General features: G+C 37.7%; 1 protein-coding gene across 3 annotated transcripts; it reads right to left on the bottom strand.

The window, feature by feature from the left end:
• Window positions 1-1019: 1019 nt before the first annotated feature.
• On the bottom strand, window positions 1020-9028 carry LOC137936950 (DDT domain-containing protein DDR4-like). Of its 3 annotated transcripts, none has more exons than XM_068781930.1 (12): window positions 8432-9028; window positions 8221-8331; window positions 7311-7397; window positions 7169-7206; window positions 7004-7085; window positions 6724-6830; window positions 6417-6573; window positions 6135-6239; window positions 5930-6053; window positions 2829-2871; window positions 2411-2602; window positions 1020-2319 (listed from the first exon to the last, which is right to left on the bottom strand). In XM_068781930.1, the coding sequence occupies exons 1-12, from the start codon at window positions 8777-8779 to the stop codon at window positions 1593-1595; spliced, it is 2121 nt and encodes a 706-aa protein (XP_068638031.1). In that variant the 5' UTR covers window positions 8780-9028; the 3' UTR covers window positions 1020-1592. The 3 variants fall into 3 exon arrangements, with proteins under 3 accessions (XP_068638031.1, XP_068638033.1, XP_068638032.1); XM_068781932.1 differs by having other exon boundaries at window positions 1020-2307; XM_068781931.1 differs by having other exon boundaries at window positions 6147-6239.
• Window positions 9029-12667: the final 3639 nt, after the last annotated feature.

Below are 12667 nucleotides of genomic sequence, written 5' to 3'. Positions count from 1 at the left end.
ATGAAGGGATTGAAAGAGAGAACCAATAGATGTAATTGGAGATGATGTAGAATTTGGACAAAATCTAGGAAGAAATCAAGATGATTTGGAAGAATCTAATTAATTTACTAACCATTTTTGTAATAATATAACAACTCAAATGTAAGATAATACAAAGGGTAGAACAGTTGATTTAAGATGACCAATTTGTTTTTAGATAAAAAAAGTTTTTAAATTTTTTCACTAAACTCACAGGTCCCTGGAACAGATTCCCCCAACTGGGGTTTGCCAATGGGCCAGTGTTAACCACACATCCCACGTAAGAAAAAACATTTCCATGTGAACAGATCTTACCTTCTCAAGTAACTAGAAATATACCTGCAAAGTTTTTCTGCTAGTTCTTCAAAGGCCAAGGCAGATGTAGTTCACAAAGGGATTCAAAACAAGCACCCAGAATGGATTTCTAATCACCTAGGAGACGAGTTTTAACAGGAACTAAGTGTACCATTATGACTTTTTTCTGATATCCTTCACCTGTTCCAAGTAAGATGCTGGTTTCGAATTGAATAGTTCATGCCTGCACAGTAACAATTTGGCCCTTCCGATGGCTCAGTTTGGCTGGCGGAGATTTTGGGTACAGGGCAAAGAGTAAAGCAGCATCACAACCAACAGGAAAAGCCATCAATTAAAATGATTTTCACATTTAATGCTTAATCCATATGTCGAAATATCTAATTTAAACTAGCTCAATAAAGATCATCAACTTTCAATTATCTAGTTGGAGCTTGCCTGGTGTTTTGGTGATTGAGCTTTGTCTTAGCCAGAGAGAAAAGCTAATTCCTCCAAATGTTCAAAAGGCTGATCAATTAAGAAACTATCATTGGGTCAAGCGGCTTGCACCTGATACAAACTGTCTTCACAATTTGACATGGCCACACAAGAACTACATTGGTTTCAAAATCAGTACAGATCCATGCATGTAGAAAATGCATAATTTGGGGGGGAAATAATAGACCACAATGGGTAACCTGTCCTGGTAAGAAATCTAAAACAATTAGGATTGAGAATAAACTTAGATTCAGGGGTCACAAACTGTTTCTCAATCTGAGTTACAAGTACAATTTTCCTGCATAATTCTAGAAGTACAACAGCAGCATAAGGCCGAGCTAAAAAAAAAACTAGCTATAACCTCATCTAAAATGCATTTACCTCGGTTGGAGAATGTACCATGAGAAAATGAATAGTTGGGGACCAACGGCTCTACTTGCAAACACATCTAAGATATAGCATTTTAAAGCTCAGGTTACGCAGATCTTGCACATTGGAATAGTCGACCAGGCAACAGACCCAGTTAAACTAGTTAAAAAAAAAAAAACTGATAAGCATTTCATCTCAGGTAATGACTTCCAAGAAGATATCTACCTATCTGCACGTCTTAGCTCCTGCGCTCCCTTCTAAACCAACTAAATATAAATACATCCGACGTGTTTGCTTCCATATGCCATCTCATCTGCTGGAGAGAAACTTAATAATGCCCCTCGTGAGCTACCAAAATTTAGAACTATCATACATTGCTTCATAGAATATTATCATACACCTTTCCTCCAAAAAACTCAACTCACATCTTCATCTTTCATCACGGTGGTGGACCCATCTTCAAAGCCAGTACCTGGGGCAAGTTCATTCAGGTCAAGGAACCGTCTTTTCCTTACAACTTCAGCTCCTTGATCAGGTGGACTACTGACTTTTTCATGGGGTTGGTTTTCTTCTTTGTGAATTGATTCAACATAATCAGATGCAGATTGATCAACTTTTATTTCCTGATCTGCTTCATCTTCTTCAGAAGCTTGGCTTTCCCTTGTATATTCCACATTATTGCTGGCATCTGAGTTTCTCTCAGACACAGTAGCAATTTTGTGCCTTGCTGAATCAGTTTCAGAGTCTGACACCTCATACTGCCTGTAGTCAATGCGCGTTCGAGTGGCTCGCTTGCTTCGCCGCAGACCTGATTGAAGTTCATCAACAGATCTTGTTTTTGCTCCCCTCCTGCTACGAGTTGGAACTTTTCTGGAACTTTGCTGTTCTTCCTCATCTTCACTAACACTCAAAGAATCTTCTTCTTCTTCCTCATCTTCAGCATTTTCCTCCTCCCATCTATACTCCTCATCTCCCTCCGAGCTGCTTGACACCTTTCTCTGTTTCCGGCTTCTGAGATACTCATCATCATACACTGCTTCACCCACAATATCATCATCACTGTCAAATTCTGCCTCATGATCAGAAACAGCGTCTATAAACTCCTTCTCCGAGTACCGTTGAGGTCTTTGCCTTCGCCGATTGCTAAAGTTAGATATTAAGCATAAAGTATGTAAAATAGATAACAAATAAAATAAACTATGAGAAACAAATTGATAGGGAAATGAAACCATACATGCGTTCCAGAAGTCCAGTTTTATGCTCTTCATCAGTTTCATCATGATCAATTGACTTTGGAGATGGGGTACCATTAGATACATGTTGAAAGCCTTGTGGAAGACCATTCCATCTGCTTCCATTGGATGAAGCCTCAAGCTTTGAAATGGCTTCACGTTTGATAATTGCTTCAGGTGAAGTTTGTCTTTTCCTGAAATGTAGAGGAACCACATATGAAAAAGTAGCCATAAAAAGAATAAAACTCTCTCAGAAATATAAAATTAGGATATTATAGGCCTTAATACAAGTATTAAGGCAACAGGGAGTATATAATTAGTAATTATGGGACACAAGCACATGCATACGTGCAAACACATCCATACAAAGAGTAAAAAGGGGATATTAATAAAGTGTAACTCAAGGTAAGAGTTGCATACTTGGTAATTTTTATGGCCTCATTTATTGACCGGTCATAATCATCTGCAAAATAGATAGATAACAATTAAATCAAGAGGCCTGCATGCTACAAAGTAGACAGCAAGGGAAAGAACCAAAATTACAAAATTCAAGTTTAAGAGGCATGATCCACACAATATGAACATGACAGTTACACAACTTTCATTTTCTTCTCATTTTCTTCTTTCTGACTTTAAGGAAAAGAAGGCACATACAATACAACAAAGTAGACAAACAACCACATAAAATTAAAATTTTAGTTATTACAATTAGTAGGCAACAAGAGCATCTGTCACTTTGAATGACAGGAGCATCCAGCCATTCAAAGAAACCACAGGAGCATCTGTCAGTTTGAATCAAAAGAACTACATGTGATCACAAAAAATTCCATTATTATGCCATGCAATTGTTCTAACATCCAGAAGTTAAGTAAAATCATCAGAATCAAGCATAGCAGATATATAGAGTCAAATGTCCAGCCTGTTTCAACAAATTTGGTCTTGATTCAAGGGTGTCAATTTTACCCATTTATCCGATTTTCATTACCATTTAATAAAAGGAACAAAATAACAAAATTTCTTATCTCATTACATATTCAACTAATTTTACACAGTTACCTGTTTAGCATTTATTGAATGGAACAGAGAATGGTTAGCGTTACTCCATATCTGATTACCCAATTATCTGGTTATATGTCAGGGCAATTCAATAGTTTTCTGTTTGAGTAGTAAGTACTTCGGAGATATTATAAGATTTTAGTATTTTTTAAAAATTGAAAATTTTATGATTTTTCTAATACATTACTGGTAATGTTCTAGGCCTTTGTGTACATGATTATTTGATTTTAGCATAGCTTTTAAGTTTTATAAAATTTTAAATAATTTTCATCATTATTACGTTTATTTACTTGATAACCGAATTTACTGTTCACTAAACGAGTAAATAAATGATATATGAAAAATGTAAAAAACAAGCGGATTAAACCGTATAGAGAATAAACCATGCATAATCAGAACAGTATAGGAAATAGCATATTCTGTTCCTTCCAGTTTACATCCCTATCTTGATTCCAGAGCCTGCAATTCTAATAATTTTGAAAACTAGTACAAATTTGGGGGATGCACCATACAAGCCTCTCACACTCTTTCTTTTTACGAGACAGGAACTATATGCCCCATAATAATTGTAATTTCATAAGCCTAACTTCCAAATTTTAATAAGACAACCATTTTGAATTTGGGTTCCCATTAGGCTCCAAGCAGTTATAACTATCTGACTTTACAGCCTGAAAAAGGACCCAAGAAAGATTTTATCTCTCCCCCATAGTTCTTCATCTAGTAGTCCGACCAAAAAAAAAAAAAAATTAATATCAGCGGTAGATCTAATCCAGGGCACTGAAAATTATTTTTTCTTTTTTGAATGTGAAGAAGGAAACCTTTGTATTGTGATGTACCAGCAATCAAGCTTTGTTCCATGAGACTCCAGTCATCAGCTTTTCCACCCTTTCTATAATGGAAAGAAGAGGGAGGGCCAACACAACATTGGGGAAGGGGGTGACCCCTCCCATCTCTCTCAGTAACGGCAGGAAGGAGCCCCACCCTCTCCACCATTGCACGACAACAGGGAGGTGGAGGGTCCTCCCTGCTCGCATCATAAAAAGGGGGAGAGGGAGGAGGGCTGCTGCGCCTCCCCCTTTTCTTCGGAATGCCGGAAGCCCCGTCGCCTCCATCATTTTCTTCATGCCAGGGGAGACTTCTCCATCCTTAGGTTTTCTTTATTCCCCTTCGTAAAAAGGGTGGCATGACATTATACCAGGTCAACAGATGGTCAAAACTGGTTGGCGTAGGTTTGACAGACCTGGTCAACTCTCCCGGCTGTTCTCTCTCTGGGTGAATGACCAGGTGAGTTATTATAACATTGTATATATATATAAAGAAAGAGAGAGAGAGAGAGAGAGATTGGTTCAAGGAACTAAGCCAAGAGAACTAAACGCAAGGCAACAATCCTACGTAACCACTGAACCTAAAGCCTAATCCACATCAAGACACATCCCAATATTTTGTACATAAAAAATTTATAATACATGTTTAGGCAATACAAGATTTATGCTTCACCATGCAGTAATCTGAACATCTAGCAAAAGGTCTCCACATACTTTAAAACAATGATACTAGCACTTTCACATTTGTATGCAACTCGCATTCATGTGCTTTATATTTGATTGTTGATCATGATAATCACTTTTTTCTGTTTGTTGAAATTGTGATTGGTTTTTCATTAATGTAGAGATTATGATTTTTTTATTTTTTTTGCTAGAGAAATTTTGGGATTGCAAAGGAACATGGGCTTGTGTTTATGTTTGCACAGTTGGCAGCTTTATGTAGCCATAACATTAAGTAGAAAGTACACAACCATGGATAAATAAAGACAACTTTCAGCACATATAGTCTGCCAAACACACAAAAAAGCATTATGTGGATTAGAGTAGCAAATTACAAATTTGGTGTAGAGGTTATAAAAGCAACAGGATATGCATGTGCAGTGTTTGTGCCTTTTTGACTTCTGGAAATGGATTGTTGGATGAATTGCAGTATTCAGGTCCTAGGACCGGTGGCTTTGATAGGGCTACTCCAGAGATGAAAGACAGAGGACAAGGACATGAATTTAATAAAAGAATGCCCAAGGTATTCTAGTTAACTCTCAGTATCATCAAGGAAAGGCACTAATGGTGCATCCAAGTCAAAGGTCAACAAAAAAACACAACCAGGAAAGCCATATTCCGATTCTCCTGTGTTATGCCAGCAAGGTCACTGATGTGACACACTTTACTAGTGTGAAATGCATTCAGGATATATAGGTCAGTAGCAAATGCTTTAAAAACATGATGGAACTCTAGTGGAAAACATGTCACGTGCTGGGGAAGTGGCTTAGCAATTTTTATTTTGAAAAAAAAAATAATAAGGTCAGTAGCCTTTGCTAAGGCATAGACCATGATATTTCCTAAAAACATTGTCAAGTAAAAATAAAAGAAGAATTTTTTTTCAAAAGCAATGATTGAAGAAATCCATATCAACTCTCTCACCAAAAGTGTAGGTGACAGGTTTTCTATCACGAAGAGAGCGTCCAGTGGCAATCCCATCTGGATTCGAATAGCTGTCAAGGAGCAGTGCTTGTCTATGTTGCTTTTTGAGCAGCCTCTCTTTCCTCTACAAAAAAAGTCCAGCATCAGCATTTTATATGTATAGCTCAATCTCATTTTTCTAACCAAGTACAACTTTTGACCTCACCGTTATGGATACCTTATGTATTTTATCAACCTCTGGGATAATATCACTCTTTAACCTCTTTCCAAGTGCAGCCTCTGTCCTATTTTTACTTGACACAAGTTTCTCCTGCAAATAGATGGACAAGATCAATAAAGAAGTGCAGAAGACAAAGATAACACCTTCAGATGCCAGGAATCCTTTACTCTGAGATGACCACCATGGGGAATTAATAATCTACATAAGAACATGCATAGGCTTGAATTTTCTATGAAGGGCCAAAAATGCAAAGAGAAAGTAACTTACTGATGCTTCCTGGAATTCATCTAAATTGGAGGCAACAGTTTCCCACTGGATGGATACAATAGGAGTGGAGGGAACTCCCTTACCCTTTCCTTTTTTTACATCAACTTTCCTGATTTCTCTGTAAAGGCGTTGACCAACAACGGGATCATCTTCATACCTAAATGGACAACAAGTACTGCTTCAGTCACATAAACTACATAAAACAAACTGGCAAAAGTTTCTGTTCAACTCAACTAGTTACAGAGACCACAAGGACACCATAAAGAGAATGAATTTTAGAAGCTTCCAAGTTCATAAAGGTAGTTACCAGAAAGAAATTCCTTGTGAATCACCACCAATCCGTTCTTTTCGGAATGTTGAGAGTTGTACTCCATGTTTCAAAGAATTGTCAATATAACTTCGAATGTCCTCTTGCTGCACAATGAGGGACTTAATATTCAAAACTGATGAACATCAAGAACATAGAATATATAAATTGGTGTAACTCCCAGGCCCTCGGTAAGATCTTTATTTCTTTTTAAATGAATCTCTTCTCAAGATATAATAATATGAATAACAAAGTTTAGCAAGTGTGGATATCACAATACCTCAACACGTATGTCACATAGTGCTTTCAAAATCTGTACGCGAATCCCAGGATCCAGATTCTTGTATGTTTCAACCTCCAATCTTCACAGACAGACATCACAATATATTAGATAATATAAACTTACTTTGAATAGGTGTATGGCCATGCAATTAATTCTACTCACCCATGCGCGGCAACAACAGGGATGTCACCTTCAGCAACCTGCAGAAAAAACATAAAAGATCAAGCCACCCCAAGCTTAATGCAATATATTTTTATCTCCATGCTCCAAGAAAGAGGAAGTAAGAAGTGCAACAATTACTCACCCAGTGCCACCAGTCCCTCAACTTTCTGCATAATACTGTCACCCAAGTTGCTCGGCCCAATGCCATCCGTGTAACAGGAGGAATTGCCTGAACAAGAAAACCAGAAGGAAAAGCTAAGTGTTTTTTTTTTAATGTGATTACACATGCATATGACAATTGAGTCAAGGGCCCAATCAACTCAAGTAACTAAGCATCAAGTACTACATCAGTGTATCTTTTTGCTTTTCCAGAATAGACAGTATATGCATATAGACTCTGCGACTGATTGGCTGTTGTTTTGTCCAGGATAGTTCCTTGAGGTGGACAGCCAGCTTACAGCCTCAATCAATCATTAGGACAAGGACACCCATATATGCATAGTGCAATGTCATGGGTGCTTTCCAAATGGGACCTTCATCATCCACAAACCCCACAAACAAAACACATAAAAAAAATGTTAGAAAAAGCAAAAAAAAAAGCTATTTGTTAAAGAGACAAGAGATACAGATTGCAAAAATATTTTTTATAGCAGGGGAAAATTCAATAGCTACTAGAATGTCATCCAAATGGGACATTCATCATCCACAAACCCCTTGAGCATTTGATGATTAGAAATTTCATTTCCCACCAAAATAGACGAGCTCCATGGATCGAATGAAGCTGAAACTTCTTTCAAAATAAGATGATGTCCATGGCTTTCATTTGCAATGTTAACAAAATGAATAAAACACTGCCACCGAAAATACCATTATATGTCATTCCACAAGATTTAACTATATCAAGCGTAACAAAAACAAGCAAATTGGCACACTATAGGGACGAAAAATTAGAACTTTTCCCACACAACAAAGCCAAAAAATGTTTTTTGTTTAAGAAAAAAAAAAAAAAAGTATACATAAAACCTCCGCATTTTGATGACCACATCACTGACCTTCAAAAGTGGTATATGAATGTCATCCAAAGTGTTGTTCGGAGTAATCAACGCGGTCTCGAGCTCTTCCGCCGAGAACTCAATTCCAATATTTAGAAGTGGTCTAAACACCTGAAAAGCGAAAAGGCGAGCACAAACCAGTAAGCCTAGGAAGAGAAATCGAGAGAAAGGCAAAGAAGTGCAGAGAAGGCAGGAGTGGCAATGAAATTACATGTAAGAAGTTGAGAAGGGACGCCAACTCCCACATTGATCGGAGGTTCCACCGAGGCACCTGGGTAGGCGGGGGAGAATGAACAAGCGGTGTGATGATCTTGCTGCATTGCTTTTGTGGTTGATCGTCCTTAGCCTTATCCCTATCCTTGTCCTTGCTGTTGGCAGTGCCAAGGGCAACAGCCGCGTGGTAAAGACGCGCGGCGGAACGGGAAGTGCAGGCACGGGGGAGTCGCACCTTGCGAGAAGAGGGAACAGTAGCGGCGCTTTCGGGCTGCGCGTTTTGCTTATCAGGGGGAGATCCGTTGGGTTGCACGACAGTCGAGGGCTCGTCGGACATGATCACCATCTGAAATCGTCCAGCCTAGGAATCAGGGCGAAGATCGGAAAACGGAGGTGGAGGAGCGCGCGGGAAGCGACAAACGAGCGAAACGTAGAAGCCAGAGATGGAGGAGATGACATGGTAAAGAAGTGCCCACACCCATCATCTAATGCTGAAGAGAGAAGGAACAGAGACGGGGGGCGAGGGGCACGGCGGAGGAAAAACAAAAGAGGTAGAGGGGGAAGAAGGGGAACACAACTGAAAGGTCTCTTATTTACCTTTTCTATCGTTTAGACTGATGAAGACCCAACGGATGGTAATAATGAGAAGAATAACAAGATGTGCTTTGGGGGGATCATATGTGGATGGACCACCTAGCCCACTTACAGGATATCTCTTTATGGGCTTCGTGAAAGAGGTTAGACATGTAGCCCAAGCTTGAGCCTTTTAGCAGTAGCTCAGGTTTGGATCAAACCACTTAAAAATATTTAAATATAAAAATATGATAAAATACATAAAAATATATGAAAATAAGGATATAAATTCTGTAAAAATGTATTAATAGACAAGTTGCTTTGTGAAGTAAAAAATAAATGAATAAGTGTTCTAGTTTAGTTCGAATACAATGAACAATTCAATCCAATGTTAGTTGTCAAATATAATGGATAATTTTGATGCAACTCATACGAAAGGGTAGTTTAAAATAAATAACCACATGGATTCAAGTGGTGTTGTACAAGGATTCAAATGGCCTATTTCCTAGTAAAATACGAAGATACGGAAAGAGAGTTTCTTTGTGTTAGGAAGAATAGTTTCCTAGTATAAGAGTAAGATAGAAGGAAGCTTCCAAGTCTAATCTTCCAATGTAATTTATCTATAAGTATTAAAATGGATGTCCACAAAGTTTCCCGTCTTTAATTTTTTTCGTCCTTTTGTCAACTTTAATAACTCATACTAATCTTCTTCCTCTCTATAGGAGATAAGAAAATTTTTTGTTATCAATGTTGCCCTATTGGTATTCACCGCCCAAGAACCCTTGCATGGGAATTTTCACTATTTCAAAGCTCTAATAGTTAGAATTTACACAAATAGATTTTGGCTCTCTTTAAGCCATGGGTAGTTCAATACATGTTTTTTATAATATACAATCTCGCCAAGAGATTGGCAAAAAGATTCTAACTCTAGCTAGCCCTTTCTCTATATTGAATAGATTCTAGATGAACCTTTCACAAATTGAAAATATTAAAACTTAGGATTCCATAATGTATAATCATAGTAAAAGATGATTAAAAGGTGAAAAGAAGAAGAAGAGTTGTGGAGAGAAGGTTTTAGGAGGAGAAGAGGAAGAGTGCCAAATTTGGAGAAAAGATGAGGAAGATTAGGGTAAAGGACTTGTCTAAAGGAAGTTGTATTTATAGATATCAAAAGTATTAATATTATAAGAATACCCTTCACCCTAGTAAGAGTGAATAAGAGACATAATCATAAACTAATTACATCAGTGCCATCTTTATGAGATGATTCTTTATTTACCATTATGCCACCACTGTGATAGCCTGTGGGCCTTTTTCCTTGGTATGTGGGCTTGAGCCCATCTTCCACACACTTGGACATGTGGGCCTTCCTTGTTTGTGTGGGCTTGGACTTATTTTCCAACACTCCTATGTTTAAGTTGTGGAGCCTAATCAACGCCCTCGGTACATGGATCGATCTTCGCGAAAAAGTTGTTGTGGGGGTTGGAAGGGAGGTGGGGAGCCCCCACCAGATTCATGATATATTGATTGTTGTTTCATTAAGGGCAGTTTGAAACTCGAGATGTTAGAGAAAAATACTTGTAAGTGTGTGCGATTTCTCTTGTAAACTATTTCATCTTCATAGCGGACGTAGTCTCACCTTGAGGCGAACCTAAATAAATCTTGTTGTTTGTTCTCGTGCTTGTTTTTCATTTCTTCCACGATTATTATTATTTTTCTCGTTAGTTTGGAATTAGGGCATCTAATTCCTAACATCCCCCACATCTTGAGGATGAGAGAACATCATAAATACCCAACTTACTATAAATGGTGTATAGGAACTTCTTGTATAAAATGGGAGTCTACCATATCTTTCAACATTCCTCCCCCTCAAGCTAGTGGTATATTTTTTCCAAGATATCCAACTGGATAATATAAGAGAAAGTAAAATCACTCCTAGCTATAAGACATCGCTCCATACACCAGTCAAATGGTCATAATAAAAAAATATTTTTCGCTTAATTTCATAGGCGGAAAAGTATCCCTATTGTGGGCACAGAGTCTACCCACTTTCTCAGTGTAGCTCAAAAAAACACCTCTTGGGTGAATAATAGTCTTGACTCATGTTGGATGTTGAGCACACTCCTATCCTCTGTAGGTAGTGGGTCTTTAGACATTGTTCAGAAGTGTAATAATAAACTCCTCCATTACGGTGTCCCTCCACAAGGCCCCGACTCTCAAATGATAGGAGTAAAAATACCAAATAAAGGGGGTAAATGGTAATTATCATAAGATAATATTCTGGGGCCTCCATGTGCTTTTTTCTTCATCAGAATAACCAATGCTGACAACAATCAGCAACTAAGAAGTCTTCCTTCAATAATAATGTCTCAATCAGAGCGATACAATAACAACTGAAATGGGCCTGAGCCCAAATAACACGTACCAAATAGGCAGTGATATAGCAACGAATAACTAGTAGGTAGTAAAAATCCTTAAGAGCAATAATGACACATAAGATAATCTGCAGCAAGTCCATCCTTGAATAAGGAAGTTATGCACTAAGTAATAAGCTGAGGATAATCCAAAGTAATAATCCAGAGTAATAATCAAGCCAAAGTCAAGCTAACACCAGATACCAGATAGTAGATAGTAGCTTTAACAGTGAGTGAGTGAGTCCAGCCAAGTAATAGAGTGACAATAATAAGTTGAACCAAGTGGTGTTTGATAATCAATAAATCAAACAATCTCCTAAGTGTCCATCCTTCATACTTTTCCTTCTATTCTCCCCCTCAAGCTGGAAGATAATGTCAATGATCCCAGCATGAAGTCAACAAATATTTTGCAAGCTTGAGTGTGAATCCACCTCTTGTATAATCAAGTAAAAAAATGCTAGTATCAACAACTTCACTAACTCAAATATTGTAAACCAAGTAACTCAAACCAAATATTTCAAACTTTTTTTGCCTTACTTTTTAAGGCAAAGATACCAAATCTAATTCTTTGTAATCTTTAGTGCACTTGGAAAGTACATGACCTTGAGAAATTGAAAACAAAAGTGAATTACTGGGTGATCTACTTTCATAGAAAAAATATTTTTTTATGTCTGTATGCGCAATGGAAAGTACAATGCAAAGAGCAAGGAGAGGGGAGACGAGCACATGCGAGCAAGGGAAGGAGACACAAACTACGGGAGAGAATGTGAATGCACTTGGTAACTCTCTTTCCATCCTAAAATTCATATTAAAAGATATAGACAAATTCAGGTGTTATTATTATAAATATCTTTTTTTCTCTTCTTCACTTTTTCAGCGTAAAGGGTATACTTGTAACTTATGTACTATTGACATCTATAAATAAAGGTTAATGGGGAGGGTTTGGATAAGTCTACAACCCTAATTCTTCTCTCTTTTCTCTCCTCAATGCTCACCAATCTCTCTTAGTCATCCTCTCTCTCAGTTGCCCTGTCTCTTATTCCTCCTCTCTTCTCTTCTTTTTCTTCTTCTTCCTTCTCTCTTCCATTGTCTTAGGTTGAAGACTAAAATTATGGAATTCTGAAATCAACATGGTATTGGAGCAATGATTTCAGGATTCCAATTATTTTTCTACTAGGATTATGACTCATGAAGGAACTGTTTGGCATGGAGGAGTTGCATGACAAAGATAGGTTCTTTTCCTTGTT

Source organism: Aristolochia californica, unplaced genomic scaffold, assembly GCF_029961685.1.
Source record: "Aristolochia californica isolate CCGP_79_NKW_82.1479 unplaced genomic scaffold, dmAriCali1.0.hap1 SCAF_7, whole genome shotgun sequence".
Taxonomy (NCBI): Eukaryota; Viridiplantae; Streptophyta; class Magnoliopsida; order Piperales; family Aristolochiaceae; genus Aristolochia; species Aristolochia californica.
This window is presented reverse-complemented; position numbering and strand designations above follow the sequence as displayed.

What these genes read in the sequence shown, in the direction of transcription:
- LOC137936950 (XM_068781930.1), bottom strand. Translation starts at nt 8,779, where the DNA reads ATGGTGATCATGTCCGACGAGCCCTCGACTGTCGTGCAACCCAACGGA. An exon ending in CCCTTCTCAACTTCTTACAT is followed by an intron (nt 8,332 to 8,431) that starts GTAATTTCATTG and finishes TTCGCTTTTCAG; the next exon opens with GTGTTTAGACCACTTCTAAA. An exon ending in TATGTGACATACGTGTTGAG is followed by an intron (nt 6,831 to 7,003) that starts GTATTGTGATAT and finishes CTCATTGTGCAG; the next exon opens with CAAGAGGACATTCGAAGTTA.